This window comes from Dysidea avara, chromosome 5 (genome assembly GCF_963678975.1).
Source record: "Dysidea avara chromosome 5, odDysAvar1.4, whole genome shotgun sequence".
NCBI classification, from domain to species: Eukaryota; Metazoa; Porifera; class Demospongiae; order Dictyoceratida; family Dysideidae; genus Dysidea; species Dysidea avara.
Genome location: NC_089276.1, coordinates 30,191,770 through 30,210,132, shown reverse-complemented (window position 1 = coordinate 30,210,132; position 18,363 = coordinate 30,191,770). Strand labels below are relative to the sequence as shown.

General features: G+C 40.2%; 1 protein-coding gene across 2 annotated transcripts in view; it reads left to right on the top strand.

The window, feature by feature from the left end:
- Positions 1 to 16,988, top strand: part of LOC136255552 (histone deacetylase 3-like) — a 41,004-nt gene extending 24,016 nt beyond the window's left edge. For both annotated transcript variants that reach the window (XM_066048344.1, XM_066048345.1), the window contains exons 15-17: positions 4,489 to 4,646; positions 4,704 to 4,780; positions 16,759 to 16,988. In XM_066048344.1, the coding sequence (XP_065904416.1) occupies positions 4,489 to 4,646; positions 4,704 to 4,780; positions 16,759 to 16,834 (311 nt within the window). In that variant the 3' untranslated portion in view covers positions 16,835 to 16,988. The remainder of the gene's footprint in view (positions 1 to 4,488; positions 4,647 to 4,703; positions 4,781 to 16,758) is intronic.
- Positions 16,989 to 18,363: the final 1,375 nt, after the last annotated feature.

Genomic DNA, 18,363 nt, shown 5'->3' with positions numbered 1-18,363 from the left:
TTCTACCTGATGGAAGCACACAAAAGTGTAAGCTAGAAAATGTTTTGTATGTTCCTAAACTGTCATATAGTCTCTTGAGTGTGTCAAAAGCGTCTGAGGCCGGGAAAACCACTAATTTTGACAAAAAGGGGTGCAAAATTTTTAATCAGGAGAAGAAAGTAATTGCTGTTGCCACGAAGCATGGAAACCTGTATTACCTAGACCACTCTAGAAAAGGGGAAAGTGCAAATGCAACTAAATGTGACAATGAAATGTGGCACAGAAGGTATGGCCATGTTGGTGAGCAAAGCCTTAAAAGTCTTGCAGGTGGTAGTTTAGTTGAAAGGTTTGATTACAATTTATCAGGTGATCTTGGCTTTTGTGAGAGCTGTATCGGTGGAAAGCAGCACCGAAATCCCTTTGAAAGTAGTGAAAGTCAGACAGAAGATCTGCTTGAGCTAGTCCACTCAGACGTTTGTGGAAAAATAAGTGAAAAATCAATAGGAGGAGCTCAGTATTTTCTAACATTCACTGATGATAAGTCGAGGTACTCCTGGGTGTACATAATCAAAACAAAAGACCAGGTCTTTCAGTGTTTTGTAGAATGGAAAGCACTTGTAGAAAAGGCTACTAAGAAGAACATAAGAACCTTCAGAACAGACAACGGGGGGAGTACAGTTTGAGAATTATCTCAAGGCAGAAGGTATAAGGCACGAATTGACAGTGCCCAAAACGCCTCAACAAAATGGCATCGCTGAGCGTTTAAACCGTACTTTAGTTGAAATGGCTCGATCAATGCTTTTAGATTCAAAGCTGCCTAAAAGGTTCTGGGGTGAAGCTATTTCAACGGCAGTGTACTTGGGGAACAGATCACCAGTCAAAGCTTTGAAAAAGACGCCTTTTGAAGTGTGGCATGGCAAAAAGCCAAAGGTGAACCACCTAAGAGTGTTTGGCAGTGATGCATATGCACATGTTCCCCGAGATGAGAGGGTTAAGTTTGATTCGAAGACACGTAAGTGTATTATGGTGGGATATGGAAATCTAACCAAAGGCTACAGACTATATGATGCCACACAAGGGAAGATATTTCATAGTCGTGATGTACAGTTTAATGAACAGGTCAAAGAGCATGGTCAAAATACACAAACTACTGCCAAGAGTAATTATCACTTGATTGCTGAATTTTCTGAAGTTGAAGTTCCTGAGATGGAAATGGCTGGTGATGCTGCTCAACCTGAGCAAATCAAGGAATCAAGTCCTCCAGAACCTCGAAGGTCTACCAGAATTAGAAAGCAGCCCGACTACTATGGCCAAGAAAGTAGCAACGTATGTGAGGTCCCTCAATCGCCAGTATCCTACAAGGAAGCTACTACAAGGCCAGACAAGAAAAAATGGGAATCTGCTATGGAAACAGAGATGACATCATTGAGAGAAAACAATGTCTGGGACTTGGTGAAGTTGCCTGAAGGCAAAAGGACAGTTGGGAGCAAATGGGTTTACAAAGTAAAAACTGGAGCAGATGGATCTGTGCAGAGGTACAAAGCAAGGCTGGTTGCACAAGGGTTCACACAACAGTATGGAACAGATTTTGATGAGACTTTCTGCCCAGTAATAAGACAAGAATCTCTTCGGCTCCTAATGGCTTTGTCAGTAAAACATGGCTTGTCTCTTCACCAAGTTGATGTGACTACTGCATTCTTGAATGGAACTCTTGAAGATGAAGTATACATGCAGCAGCCAAAAGGTTTTGAGTGTCAAGGAAAGGAGGAGTTTGTATGCAAGCTTAACAAAAGCATTTACGGATTGAAGCAGTCACCCCACTGCTGGAACTCCACTCTTGATACTTACCTGAAGGAGATGCAATTTACTCAAACTGCAAGTGATCCGTGTATTTATTTTCAGAAAAATGGAAAAGATACGATGTTCATTGGGGTCTATGTTGATGACATAATTCTTGCTGCCAAGAATGAGAAACAGCTCAAACAAGTCAAAGAAAAGCTGTCTAGTAAGTTTGACATTAAGGACCTTGGTGAACTCAAGTACTTCCTTGGTATGAAAATTGAGCAAAACAAAGAAGCTGGATCCATATGGATTGGACAACCTGCCTATATTGAGAACCTGCTAAAGAGACTTGGAATGCAAGACTCCAAGCCAACAAGCACTCCGGCAGATGTCAGTTTGAAACTTCAACCTGCAACCAGTCAAACTGAGCCAGTTAACCAGACTGAATACCAGTCAGCCATTGGAAGTCTCATGTATTTGGCAGTGAGTACAAGACCAGACATAGCATTTGCTGTATACAGCTTAGCTCGGTTTAACTCAAATCCTCAGAAGGACCACTGGACAGCCCTGAAACGAGTCTTAAGATATCTAAAAGGTACTATCAATATTGGTATACTTTACAAACAAGGTGGTTCAGACAAATGTATTGGGTACAGTGATGCAGACTGGGCTGGTGACACTTCAGACAGAAAGTCAACTTCTGGCTACATTTTTATGTTTAGTGGTGGACCAATCTCCTGGAGCAGTAAAAAGCAGAAGTGTGTAGCACTGTCCACAGCCGAAGCTGAGTATGTGGCATTATCTGGGGCTGCCCAAGAGTGTTTATGGCTGCAACAACTAGAAAAAGAGTTAGGATGCTCTTCTGAAGGTCCAACTTTACTATTTGAAGATAATCAATCTGCTATAGCGATGGCTAAGAATTCCCAATTTCATGGGCGAGCAAAGCATATAGACATTCGTCATCATTTTGTTCGTGAACAAGTAGCAAATGGAACTATCAAATTAGATTATTGTTCAACTACAGACATGACCGCTGATATGATGACTAAAGGTCTGACACGTGAGCAGCATTGTAAGCTGAGAGAGAAAGCTGGAATACTTGAACTGCATTAAGTCAAGTGAGGAGGAGTATTGAACTGTATGCATACACATGCACACACTTAGACTTAATGTATGTATTAGCTTTAAACTATTCATTGTTGTATTAGTTATTCACACCTTGATTCTTAGCTACCGTGGTTTTGTATAGGAATTTTAATCTGTGTAATAGGCCACATCTTTTGTTCTTTTGTTCATTGTAGTTTAGCTTCTTTTGGCTTGTACTTCTACATTGTAGTTGTTGTGTTGTGTTGCTGAACTTTAATACTGATTGTTGTGTTACTCTTCACGGTGAGCTTCACGGTCTTCCTGGCTAAGTAGCGGCATCCAGCTTGCGCGTGAGAACACTCCTGCTAACAGTTATCGAGTTATACTTGTCTGAAGGCATCAGTCAGTTAGTCAGTCAGTAGAAAATTCTGTTTTATAATTAAAAATAATAATTCATAGCAACTTGCTGAAAGCATTTCGAGTCAATCTGTAGACTTGTTTGGGTTTAGTTTTACCTGACCAATACTGCTTCATCGTTGTCAGGTAAAAGTGAGGCTGGTTTTTGGGTGGTGTTTTTTCATGAGCCACGCCCACACCTTTGTGGTCCCTACTATACAGTGCTATTGTATCGTATGATAAAACTTGATGTTAATTTTAGTTGTAATTAGGGTTCCACCGATACAGAAAAATACCTACCGATCCGATACCGATACCTAGCAGTAAATTCTCACCGATACCGATAATTGCCATACACTTTGCACATCTCTCAAGTTAGCTATGTGTGACTGCACTATTAGAATATTTATTGTGCAGTGACTGTTCTATTAGAGTATTTCGATCTTTTTCATGCAAACATAGTAAGTAGCAGTTGCTCAATGTTTAACAAAGCAATTCCAGCACCTTTTATGCTAGAATAATGCTCAACACTATTTCCAGTTTGTTGTACCTCACGTTTTGCTAGCATAGCATTTATGATGATAGTTATGGTGATGACGATTGGCGCGAGTAGTCATTGATCGGTATCGGAGTACCTAGTAACCGATACTGATCGATATTGAAAGCTCAATATCGGCTCCGATACGATACCGATCCGATTATCGGTGGAACACTAGTTGTAAAACGCTATATCCTTGGCGACTGGGATCTACCACCCGATTAATGTTAAGTGACCGCTTGCCATAAACTATTGTCTTGTGCCACTTTTTGCCGGCAATATGAATTGTTATATACATTGCTCCCTGGATTATCCAACCCCTTGGGACCAAGACATGTTCAGATAATCAAAAAGTTCAGGTAATCAAAGCCAATTCATTTATATACAGAGCCCTGTTCAAATACTCTAATAGAACATACACCTTAGACAAAATACTCTAATAAAACAATCATTTCTACTGTTCGGATAATGGAGGTTCGGATAATCAAGGGAGCACTGTACGTGTGTTTTGTTGTTGTTGTTTTATTGAAATTGCCGTAATTTTTCAGCTGTGGAAGGTGTGTAAATTGTGGTTGGTTGATTTGCATGTGACTGTTCAATTGTAATAAATGTATGTACTATTATGGTAGTTCACTGTGTAAAATGATTGTGGTATATTTTGGTGATTATTATGTACAGTATCATCTGCTATTTTACAATGAATCTAGAATATTTTGAATATTTTGCACCGGACTTCACGCTACACCCTGATGTCAGCAGTAAGATTGATAATCAGAACACTCGGCAGTACCTGGACCAGATCAGACAATTAGTAGTAGACAATCTCAAGATACTAGCACATGCCCCTAGTGTGCAGATGCAGCAGGTAGGCGGATGTTTGCACAGTTGACTTACAAAAATTTACAAAATGTTTCTTCTCCAGGCTCCACCTGATATTTTGAGTATGGAATTGACTTGTGACGAAGAGAAAACAACAGCAGAGGCAGAAGAAGATAAGAGGTGTGTCTCTAGTGTCTAGTTAATTTTTATGCTATAGTGAATCTTCTCTTAACTGAATAAAGACACAATAAGAAAAGCCATCACAAACCTATACAGATCTGGTTCCTTACATTTTCATCTCTAAAAGAAAAAAAAATGTCTTGATCAAAAATTGCATGTACTAAAATGTTCATTATACAGGTTTTTGCAATTGAATTCGTCCCGTTTGCAATTGAATTCATCGGTTTTGCAATAGAATTCGTCGCGTTTGCATTACAATTCGTCATAAACAAAACGGCTCCAAGAAACCAACCGTTCATTAAGAGATGAATTATTTACGCCACGGAGAGTTACACTTGAGACACTAGAAGGTAATTGGAGCTGGTAGTACGCGAATTTGGTAGCTGTCTGACAAGTTAATTAGCTTGCTCGCGAGTGACCACACCCATCGCGAGTGACCACACCCATCGCGAGTGACCACACCCATCGCGAATGGCGTAGTAGGGTTTGGAAGGGTAGTTGGAAAAGGCGGATACGGTTGGACGCGGACACAGACACGGACACAGACATTTTCAAAAAGGACTTTTACATTTATATAACAGTTATTTTTCATACCTAACGCTGTTTTTACAGTAGTCTTCGCCTCCAGACCCAGGCGTCGATCTTTTCATAGCGCTTATCCATTTATAAGCGCACGTGCGAAGGATAGACTAGCACTCTAAAGACCATTATAGTGTTGTATACGTGCTCTAGAAATCTAATTCAGAGTCACAGAGATTAATCTAGCATGTCCCAACTTAATCTCGTAGGCCAGGTCCTTGAAATCCTCAACACTTGGTATAAGCGCCTGCGCCTTATACTAAAAGGCGTAAGATTGTGGATTTGGCCTGCTAAGCTAAGTTGCATGGGGCATACAAGCTAATCTCTACAACTATATAACTCTGTATTAGACTTTAGAACATGTGTACAACACCATTATGGTCTTTGGCATGCTGTGGAGTGCTGGTCTAGTCCTTCGCACATGCGCTTATAAATGGATAAGCGCTATGAAAAGATCGACGCCTGGGTCTGGAGGCGAAGACTACTGTAAAACAACGTTAGGTATAAAAAATAACTGTTATATAAATGTAAAAGTCCTTTTTGAAAATGTCTGTGTCCGTGTCCGCGTCCGACCGTATCCGCCTTTTCCAACTACCCGGTTTGGAATGTTGCTGGATAGGCTGTAGAGGAAGAATTATTACCTTATAAAGAGTTGTTTACTACTGTTGTACTTGAACAAGTTCTTGTAGCAGCTGCTACATCATGTTTTCGTGTTTTCTCCAGCTGCCATTCTTGTTATGGACGAATTTAACTGCAAAAGCGACGAATTCTATTGCAAAAGTGACGAATTCAATTGCAAACGGGACGAATTCAGTTGCAAAACCGACGAATTCAATTGCAAACGGGACTAATTCAATTGCAAAAGTGACGAACTCAATTGCAAACGGGACGAATTCAATTGCAAAGTCGCCGAATTCAATTACAAAAACCTGTAAAGAGGTGCCACTGTAAGTGTATTGTTTACACCATTTGTTATGGTTAAAGCACTACCACATGTGTACGGAAAATACAGCACAGAGGGATTTGTCAAGTAGATATTACTCATCAGCACAAGTGGTACTTAAAGTGATAATTATATTATACATTCTGGTCATCTTGTGTTGAATGTTTATCTCAAGTATTGTTGCCATGATATATCGATAGTATCGATATAATGAGGATATGATATAGCCAATCAGTTATATCAATGGTTGCAAGACGTATTATGATATTTGACAAGTTATGTGTTGATGATGTAGTGTGGTAAACATGCCAACCCCAAAGTAAACTGGGAGGTTTTAAGGTTCCTATGTAATGCCAGCCACCTCCCATACCACACACACACACACACACACACACACACACACACACACACACACACACACACACACACACCACACACACCACACACACCACACACACCACACACACCACACACACCACACACACCACACACACCACACACACCACACACACCACACACACCACACACACCACACACACACACCACACACACACACCACACACACCACACACACACACACCACACACACACACACCACACACACCACACACACACACCACACACACCACACAAATTCATTACTGGGTTGTGCCACCACAGAAGGTTGGCTATTAATAATGATTGACCACTAGAGAGGCCAAAAAAGGCGTTTACAAAATACAGTCCCAAGCTTTGGGAGACCTGCAGCCTGCTCTCCACACTATTCTTCACGTATTCATCCTTGGCTGATTCAGAACGCCATCTCCCATGCCTTTTAATCAGCCTATCAGGCACCTTAGCATTAGCTGCTGAGCTGTAGCACCACCAGATCTCATACTGTGCAGGCCAAAATCGTTGACATTGAATCCAAGGCTGGACAGCTTCTTCTGAACGAGATCTCTATGGCAACTATAACTTATCTGGCCTGTACTTTGAAGCTCTTTGCCATTTTTGGATCTTTGGATTGGCCTGGTCCTCCCGAGTTGTGGCTGTTCTTGTTATGTAGCGCTCTAGCATAGCCACTGGACATGTCCGGCTTCCAGTCCTTGCAATCAATACTTCATCTCCTTGTTGTAATTGGTCTCCCTTACTCCTCGGAATCTGGTTATCAGTTGCTCAGAGAAGATGATATCGGATGGTCTCGTCTCTATAAGCTCATCAAAACGCATAAAATCCACAAATGCCAGAAGGACAGTAGTAGCCAAGCGCAAATCTGATAGCTAGCCAGATCTTTCTGCATTATCAACAATCATTTCCAGAATTTCCACTGTTAATGGCTCCTTCTTGACTACTGGCCTAGCATGAGTTCGCTTCAGCCCTTCTAGTGCAGCCTTAACAAATGGGTGTGTTGATGGAGAGGTGATTCCTGCACTGGAATGGATCCATGAAAGGGCGTTACAGGCTTCTTCTGCAGCTGACTTTGACTGCGTCCTATCTCCCAGGTGCTGGAGGTACGAGGCAACTTCATTGGGTTTAGCGGGAATTGGGACTAGGTTATGTGAAGTTTCCCATGTCTTCCACCTTCTAAATGCACCCAAATATTTCTTGACGGTGCTATCAGCATGGCTGTGTAGGATTGTAGTAGGCAATTTTCTTGCAAAGCCTTTAGCTCCGGGCCCTCCATATTGCTCATCAGCTTCCAGCTGCCTTCCATCAGAACACCCGTGGGACACATGTGTTAGTATTAATATACTTCCCTTGCATGCACGGACCAACTCTGTGTGGGGGATAGCATCATACAGTTACATGCAACACCTTGGCTAAGACACAGGCTATACTCCAGTTATCTCTCTCTATAGTGTTCATTCACTCTGTCTGCCTCAGCAGAGTACCATTAGCACAGGTGAACCATTCCAAGGTAGCAGACTGTACCAATCTGTAACAACAGTACCCTTTACCTCAGCACTGTAAGCTCTGGGTACCCATTCATTTGTGTCAGCACTACTATGGCTCTTTCCATAAAGCCACTGTACCAGTCCAATAAGTATTTCATCAAGGCTGAGGCCTTTTTGACTAAGGAAGTAATACTAACATTATGGGCATCAATTAGATAAGACCTTTACATCAGTCAGCACTGTAGGCTGCTATATTTATCAACAATACATGAGCTAAGTCCAATACCCCAGGTGTAGCCAGCACTGTAGGCCTGTTCACTAGTCAGATAAGCTCAGCTCTGTAGGCTGCATTAATGATGTCAGGCATCATAGGCCAACTATAATCACTCAGGCACAGCAACACAATTTTCATTAGCACTGTAGGCTGTGGCCATTCCTTAGTACTATTTTTATATTTATTATATTTATTTGTATATAAGCTTGTTTCATACAATACTGTGCTGCTAGCAAGAAGGAATACAGATACAACGGGTGCACATTTTTTTTTCATGGCTACATTGAAGGTGCCCTTTTTTTGGGATAATAAAATCCAGCCGTTGTGCCAAAACTGGAGTGTTGGGTATGCCTTTAAACAGATTGTGACCTGTTTCACCGGGTAGGAACAGGGTTCACTGTTAGGGAGCTCAGCTATCCCCGCAACTGAATCTATCGGGTTCGCACCATCGGGGAACAATAGGGCTAAAAGGGGGAAACACCCACTGGGGTGTAATCAGGGTCTTCTTACAACGTGTACTTTGAGCATGCCTAATGACTCTGGGGATTAAATAGACAGGGAGACACCACCAATTATTCTCTCCTGTCCAGGTGCAGGTAAAAGCATCTACAGCTTCTGATCCTGGTGACCAAAATGTTGAGATGTTCAAGCTGTGCATTAGATGGGTTAGCAAACCGGTCAACTGTATGAGGACCCCACAAGGCATCCAACCAGTTGAAAATGGAAGGGTTCAACATCCAGTCATTGTAGTCAACATTACGACTATAATAGTTTGCTAATTCATTTTGCTCCCTTGGGATCCACTCAAGCTCTATCCGTGTATTATTACTGACACATGCAGAGAAAATTCCTAGGGCTTCGGATTATAGGGCAAGCTTTTTACTTCCATATTGGACAATTCTGACCACATCCTGGTTGTCAGTAAACCAACCCACACGCTCATTTTTTAACTTAGTCTGGAATGATTCTAATACCATCCTCACAGCTCTTAATTCTCTCCAAGTTGAGCTTTGTGTTGCTTCATCAGGTGACCACTGCCCATTAGCAACAACATTCCCGTGCTCCACGAAGTACCCACCATAACCAGTGGCGCTTGCATCTGAATATACCACTCTGACTGCGAAAGCTGTGGGCCATATCTTTTGACCATTAAAGTGAGATATCTCATCCAGCCAAACTGCAATTCATCCGACGCTTCCTTTGACAGTGCTAACCTTTGGCACCAAGATACACAGTCATTTAGCACAGTGTACAGGTTGCGTGTCATTAGGCGAGTAACTGGGCCCAGGGCTATGGACATTGAGATAATTGTACCTATCACACTGGCCAGCTGTCGGGCTGGGCCTCCTTAGCTGTCAACAGTTTTGACCTGAGCATATCAATTTTACATGCAGGGACTGAGAACTCACCCACTGATAAGTCTATCTGAAACCCAAACCATTCTGTATTACAGCTGGGCTCCCAATTGTATTTCTCATTATTAACTATAAAACTGGCATTATCAAGGTCAAATTTAACTTGAACACTCTCTCTCAGGGCTTGTTCTCTGTCTTTTGTTGCCACCATTCCATCATAGAGATAAACAATTGCATTCAGTCCTCTCCCATGCCAGTGTCTAATCAAAGGCCTCATCAACTTGGTGAATAGGTAACATGCAGATGAAAGCTAGGACTGTAAACACATAGTTGTTAACTTTGTCATGTGTCTCCCACTGAAAACCCAAATATTTTTGATGCTCGGGATGGATGTCAACATGGTGATAACCAGATTTTAGATCAAACTTAAAGAGGTATTCGTTTACTTCAAAACATCGGAGCAGCCGTTCTAAGGTCTTCATACTTAAAACTCAAGACATGCAGGAACTGATTCAGGTACTTTAGGTTGAGAACAAGACGCAGCTTGCCTGATGAGTTTGATACAACTAAGAGGGGGCTACATACATAGGGCCTATCATTTACAAGTGCTGCACATCTATTTTTGACCAAATTTTCAATGGCTTCGTTTACAAACTCATTGTGGGTTGTTGTTGAGTTGTGGTTGCGCTGGAAGCGTGGTGGGGGAACAAACTTAAGCAGAAAACGATAGCCATTTTCTATGCAATCCAGAATTGGGGGAGGAGCATGCAGAACATTTTTCCGATACATTAAATGTTTCTTCAGGCACCCTTGAATGTCAGTTATCTGTTTGAGTCCACTGGACTCAACTTCCCAGTGCTTTGGGTTTATTTCTGAACACATGTGACTGCTATTCGTGTTGTGCGTTGCACTGCATTCCACCTCATGCATACTACAGGATTCTAACTCATGCAAGTCATACATACCATTGCCCTCTGTACTATCAACACTTTCCCCATTGGTCACATGCTCTGAGACCTTAGTTGCAGCCTCATCAACACATTCTATATGTCTGGCTGATCCAGCAGCCCACACAATTAACACATACACCACAAGTACTTTGATCTATAAACTCAGACACATCAGCAACACTGCTCACCACAGGCTGGTTCAAAGGATACTAGCGTTCTTTTGCCCCACAACTGGCAGCCAGATGACCATATGCTCCACAGCTGAAGCATGGGCCCAGGACTCGTGGTCTGTTACGGTACTGTGGGGGTGGTCTATTCTGGAATTGATACTGTCCCACCAGTGGTGGTGGTGGTTGTTGATACACTTCCCTCCTGTAGCTGGGCCCAGGCTGCTCCATCCATTGGGGGAGTCTCTTTCTAAATCCGCCCTGGCCACCACCACATTGCTTCTTTGCTGGCGTGTATCCTGCTTTCTCCGCCTCTCCTTGAGCGGCCTTGTTAGCCTTCTTGATCTCCTTTTCATCGTCAGAGTCGTCTGCTAAGGGGTCCACTTCGTAGTGGCGAACCGCATCCCACCCAAGATCCGACCAGTCAGCGATTAAAATATGTTTCTGCTGCTTCTTCAAGGCTTTTTCACCTTCGTCTAGGCAGGCATTGGCTTTGGACCAGGCGCTCCTGTCCATTGGATCTTTCGCCAGCTTTCCTAGCTCGTTGCGAGCTGTCGCGGTGGACTCTTGAACACCAGAATTGAAATTGAATTGGTGCTCATGTCCTTTCTTCTGGAAGGTGTAATTGGACTTCGAGATCTTTTGAGAGAGCTCCTTCGTAGTCCTTTCTTGGACGGAATTCACCTCCTTCCTAAACTCTGCCAGCGAAGTAGCAAACTTATCTTGTGAAGCAGCAAGCTTATCTTCGACCATGCGCTGAGATTTTTGGATCTCGCTCATCAGCTTCTTGAACTTGTCATCTTCCATTTCGTATAAGCTTATGAAACGCAGCTAACCTGTTTCAACACACGTGGCCTAGAGTGAATTTTATAGCACACCACAACACACTTTTTATACTAGGTGTCACATGCAGACATGACGCAACACTATTAGTATTAATGTGGGAGCTTATTTTCTGTCTAATCCACTGCATTCAAATGCCAGAAAATACACTTGTCTCAACTGTATAACAGTTCATTTAAAACCTGAGTAGCTTTTGCTTGTGGTATACATTTAAACTTACAATGAAATGTATGTATATGTTTGTCTTGAAAATGTTACAGTTAGTTCTATATCGTGATATATGTTCATATAGTGACATAAATCTTGGTTATATATGAAATAGAATTTTTCTATATCGTGGCAGCACTAACCTCAAGTCAAGTACCCTGACTGTGTCAATTTTCAATGATCAGATTATCCGTAAGACTATCTATCGCATAATCTTTTCCAGTCATAGAACAAGATTAATATGGTGATTTGCAATGTCCAGTGCTGATCAATCGTGCTGTGAATGGGATTGTTTTTGTAACATTCCTTACATAATTGTACTGTATTGTCTGCGTAATTGCAGGGAGTGTGTAACAGTGGAATGGAGTCAATGGACTACTGGAATGGTGCAATAGTGGAATGGAATTTTTTAAAGTCCAATGTTCATTTGTAACATCCAATTGAAATACGATTTCCTCCATAGTTTAGCTTTTTAATGCTCTTTAATCACCTTCGTGCTTTACCATACACAAGACTAATCTATTGTATTGTATTTAGCAAAACAATATATCTATTGTTGGGAATGTCTTCTTCCAAAATTGAAAAATTAACCACGAAAAGTTAGCTGGCTGATTCCATGTATTGTGAAAGTATGTAATGTATGACCTTGTATTTTGTTTGTAGGCATTGTTAATTACTTCCATTGCAGCTGTATATAATATAATGTGCATACTTACAGCAATGGAACAATTAAAACTATACGTGTAGTATACCTCTGATTTAAAGAACTTTGTGGAACATTGTACAGAACATGAATGCATGGTCTAGTTTTGTAAACAGAATTATAGCATGTAATGTTACAGATACATTAAGTGTAGCAAATGTTCACTAATAAATAAATTTCTTTGTCTTTATCGTGAAACTATTTGTTAGAAATTCCATTCCATTATTTCATTATTCCAATCCCTTAACTGTATTCTATCTGCCCAAGTGTACTGTGTTTGCCCATTTATCCACATAACTGTACTGTGTGGAAAACAATATGGCCAATTATATTGTATGGAAATACACTGTATAGTGTGTAATACACTGTGTTTAATCGATCATAACTCTCGAATACAATGGGCTACGGAGTTGGGACTTGTGTGATTCTGTTCACCATGAAATGGGTGCATTCATCAAGGTATAGTTTTCAACTTAAATACACCCATGCTATTAAGCAAGAAGGCTGTTCAACCTTAAAAACAGCAACAATAAAGTTACGTTTCATCGCAACGTAAACAAACACACGTAACTCACATTTGCTCCATGGTACAGAAACGAAACAAAGATATTCCTACTTTCCATGAAGAGGCAAATCCACTGCTGTTCAATTAGAGTCTTCCTTCACTGTTGACTGAAGCGATTAAAACATTGCATAAATTATTTATGTAGCATACGTTTTTACCCAATGTATTTCAATGGCATTTTTCTCTAAAACAGAATTATGCAAACAAGTCGGTATTTGCTCAGCGGATCACAAATAGTAATTTTATTTTTGCTGTACAGTAGTTTGTTTGTATGGGTAGTTGGAAAAAACGGATATGGGTAAACACAGATGTGGACACAGACATTTCAAATACACCTTTTCGTTTATATACAATAATTATTTTTCATGCCTGTGCAGTAGTCTTCACTTCCAGACTCAGACATCATTTTCTAGTAGCACTTATCCATTTATGCCAAAGTAGGGATTTTCCCATCTGGCTATGCTGTAATACCATCATTCATCTTTTGTTTCATTACTTTTTCGTATTTAAAATTTTAAATACACTAGTGTGCTTGCTTTTTGTTATAGATATACAAGTGTGACTGTTCTATTAGGGTGACTGCTGTATTAGAGTATCTTGAGTCAACCTTCACCTACCAGGAAGCATGCCACTATTTTGTATAGTCATTTCGCTAGCTTTATGAATACAGCTAGATCATACAATAAGAGGGTGGGTGTGGTAATCGTGATCGAGTAAATAGATTATCAAGAGGTATGGTCCCCACACTCGATTATCAATGGGTGTTGTTTCAAACCTATCGCAGGTATCTACCAAATGTAAGCACTTTAAATAATTTTGTAGTGTTTAAATATGCTGCTGAAGGTGTTGATACAGAAAATGAATGCTCCGATATGGTTTCATTGCATGAAGACTAGTCTATTGAAGATAAAAGGTGTAGAGGGCACACACTTGTCGGAACCCCAATAGGCATATGCCACTGGTGAGTTTGTTATTTTGGCATACAATGGCGGCCATGCGCTTTGGCCTCCAGCCTTGCAACTGTAGTCAGACAGTCTGGCAGACGGAAATTTGAGTTTTAGTGATTCAAAAAAAATTCTATATCCAGCCACCCGTAAGTGTTTTTGTTTTTGTTTTTAATGCTGTATTTGATGTTAGATGGACTAGTACTATTCTGTAAAGATGATTGTCGTCACGTAAGATGTCTCTAGGATGGTGGTTTTTAAAGGCAGCATTTTAGGCAGCTTGCATCACTTTTGAGGGGATCCCTACTTATACAGTACTACCGTACTGTTTGATAAATGCCTGCGTCTTATACTGAAAGTTGTGAGCTCCTGGATCTGGCCTGCGACAGTAAACTAGGGTGGATCCCTACAATTGCATAACTGCGTTAGGGCATCTGGAGTTGCAACCCCAGCTGCTGATAGATTTTAAACATTAAAATGCTTCAAAATTTACTAGATTCAAAGCATATACAGGCTAATATCCCATAGACCAACAGACCTACTCCATTCCTTTTATAAGCACACCTACATTAATTCAATTATGGAAGCTAGATTGTAACGTTGTAGGTACATTTGCTATCATAAACAGAGAATTCAAGAAATATAATGGAGTTCTATTTAACGCCCATCAGCATTTAAGCCTGTCCAATATGCTTTTACTGTACTTTAAACGGACCCCCTATTAAAAGAACTAAATAGGTAAGCTTTCTTGTAGAACGTTTCTTGTAAAAAAAAGTTTTGTAGGTGTGAAATCACGTATGTACTGGCTTAGTCACAGAAGGCTAGCGCCAGACCAAGTAATATTAACCGTTAACAACAATCTACTCACTGTTATCACTTACTTGAAACCCTTGGTAGTGCTGGCTTTAACTTTATTGTCACAGTAGCTATCACTCTGTTTTTGATCCACCAGCTAACAGAAGCAGCGAAGATGTAGCTAGCTACAAGCTTTAATTCGAAAACACGTTCTATCTTCTCTACTGATCGCATGACTTGTTTTAACACTGACGATTTTGAAATGACATATAACTCAATCCCACAATGGTTCTACCTACATAGCAATATATATATAACGCCCGCATTTTCTAAGTCGGTCAGGAACCACGCCCTCGGCTCTTCGTGTTTTAGAAACCTCATTTTACTCGGTTTCTAAAACTACGAAGAGCCTCAGTCTAGGTTCCTAACGTATACAAACATCCACACCGGAATATAATTTTTAAAATGATGCATTTAAAGAATAAAGTAAGACTACAGTAACTTGACTTTTATAGAGTAATTTAGTAGCTAGCTATATGAGTTTTTCAGGAGAATTTGAATATCTGAGTAGCCATAAACCATAAGGAACTAAGCACGCATGCATACGTATATGTGACCGAATTTTGGAAAACCGTTGATATACGCACAACAGTACTTTTGTAATAAAACGCATTTAAAAACTATGCAGAGCATGCATAGCAAATTAATGAGATTTGCGATGCTGTATGAGGTCTATCTGCTAGCAGGTTTCTAACCATTTAGAAACCTACTGGGTTTCTTCATGGTTTTTAAAGACCTCATTATCTGCCAAAGATCAAAGCATACTGTGCATAGCATTTTATTAATTAGAGTAGTTTTGACTGCTCTATTGGAGGATCATTATGAAAGCATTTTAGTACATACCCTTGTTCTCCATATCCACCTTTGAGGAATCAAAGTAAGTTTCCTATTACACTGTAGCTACCGTAGGTAGGGAAATTTTCATGGTAAAAATATTTTTGTGGTTAGTCTGAGACCACGAAAATATTTTAAACGAATTTTCCACGAAAATTTTGTTACCTCAATTATACAGCTACGATCCAGCTACAAAGGTTATTAAAGTAAGAGTATTAGAATAGTTCTTGTGCTTATAATGCATTTTTTAAAGGTGTATAATATTTATACACACGCAAATATAATTTACCGGTGCCTATAAACTGCTGGCATTATTTACAGTCCAGTGCTTCGTTTCAGTTTTGGTTGCTGTAACTCCCGAGCTTTGCCTCTTCGCGTCTGAGTTAGCTTGAGTCCCTTGGTCAGCAAGTAATTAATTCTGGTGCCACGCCCAGTTCTTTGCGATCTGATAGGATGCCATTGATTTTCTAGCTACACGGCCGGGTACATCACCAAAAGTGTGTCTACAAATAAACCAAAGAAAGATAACTTTGTGAGATAAAAGTTCAAGTAAAAATGTTTTTGTGGGTTGCCTGCACCCACGAAAACATTTTGACTCGAAAATTTCTGAAACAAAAATATTTTTACACGAAAATTTCTCTGCCTACGGTATATTCTCCCCATTTATTCTGTATATTTATTCAGCAAAACTGTGATCGTTTTATGTTCCTGCTGCTAGCCCGTGCACAAGTTAAAATTCAGAGGGGGTTTCCAGAACCCCAGGAAACACGCCCCTGCTGACAGTCTACCGTAATACTACATCTAAATAAGTGTTACAGTAGTTTAAAATGTAGTTTATAATACTGGTCTTGATATATGACTCTGTTTTTGTTCACTCCCTCATAGGGTGGAGCATTCAGGAGAGATGTTTGATAGTGATAAAGATCAAGATAATAATAGCAACCTGATTATACAAACATGACATGACTTTTTATGTTATGTATATGTAAATTTGCATACAAATTGATGAAATCATGACTTATATGGTTTGTGCATGTGCCTTGGTGCATGCATTTGTGTATGTTGTTTGTGTGTGTGTCTCACAAAGTAATCAATGCTTAAAACTTCCAAATGTAGTTATTTCAAACTTGACCTCTTACAGGTGGTCTAGCATGTGTATGCAGTTAGTGTGTCTGATCCTCCCTGTCTTACACACAAATGCATGTACCTACACCTGGTGTGTGGTAAGTAATGGTATATCTAAGACATCATCACATGAATTTGTTACTCTGTGTATTGAAAAAAGGCCAACTAAGACATACTGCTAATAACTGTAAGGTTTAAAGTTATCACAGGTACCCAGGCCTACTATTGGTGTATATGTCTGGACTCTGGTATATATACTGCTGCATTCTATACTGTAGCTAGACATTTACTACACTGCTAGTTCAGGGATGGTGAAATGCTACCCATCAATTATTATAGAATCAATGTTTTCAGATCAGTACAAAAATATCAGGTTAGTTAATGGATGTGCTGATGTAAAAGGTATTGTAATAATTACACCTGTGGTTCACTAAATACACTTTATGAAAATTCCCTACTGTTCTTGAAATTAGTGAGTGTCATGCAAGATGTGGCTTCTGATTTTGAGCCATAAAATAATCAAAACTGTGACAACTCCCCTCGACCACCATGTGACTATGGGTTAGAGGATGACATGACGATTAACTTGTTCTTGACCTTTATTATTCTAGATCTGTTGTCACACATGAACTGTTTGTATATAGCTACTGTACACCTTAATATACAATACCTAATAACATGATAGCTGCCTTCATTAGTTATAAATGGTGTGACCAATGCAAGCCATACTTAGATATGCAAATTAAAATGTGTAATAATGACTGCATTAAGGTTCATAATGAAAGTTCTGGGCCTGCTGGTTGTATGCGTGGGGACAAATACAGACTGCAGGAAATGCCAAATTAAGTTTCTGTTTTATGGATATGACTAGTACTGGTCATACATCTTTTTTAAAACATCATGAGTGTGATCTCTTAAAGGGATCTGCTACAACATTTTCAGTTGGTCACTTATACACTGTAGCATTTTGTAGTTAGGCCAACATTTTACCCCCCTTTGTAACTAACTCCCACCCCCTTGATCACTTTGTTATAATTTAGATAGCTACATACAATGTAACACACCTGCGCATTGCAGTATAATAATAATAAGGAAGTGGTTACTGAGCCGAAAGGTTTTTATTTTCCTGTCTAGTAGTTGCCCCAAGCATATGACTTTAGGGACTGCAAAAAGTAGTATTGTTGGGTTTAGCTTTGGTTTCTTCACCTTTAGGTTACGTTCTTTTACTATATACTGTACTGAAACTACTACTTGAGTAGCATTTATAAGATAGAAAAGTAGGGGAGGTGGGTAGCTAGCAGCGGTAGCACAGTGGTTAGCACCCTTGCCCAAAGCTCCAGTAGTCCAGGGTTAGAGCCCCAGCTG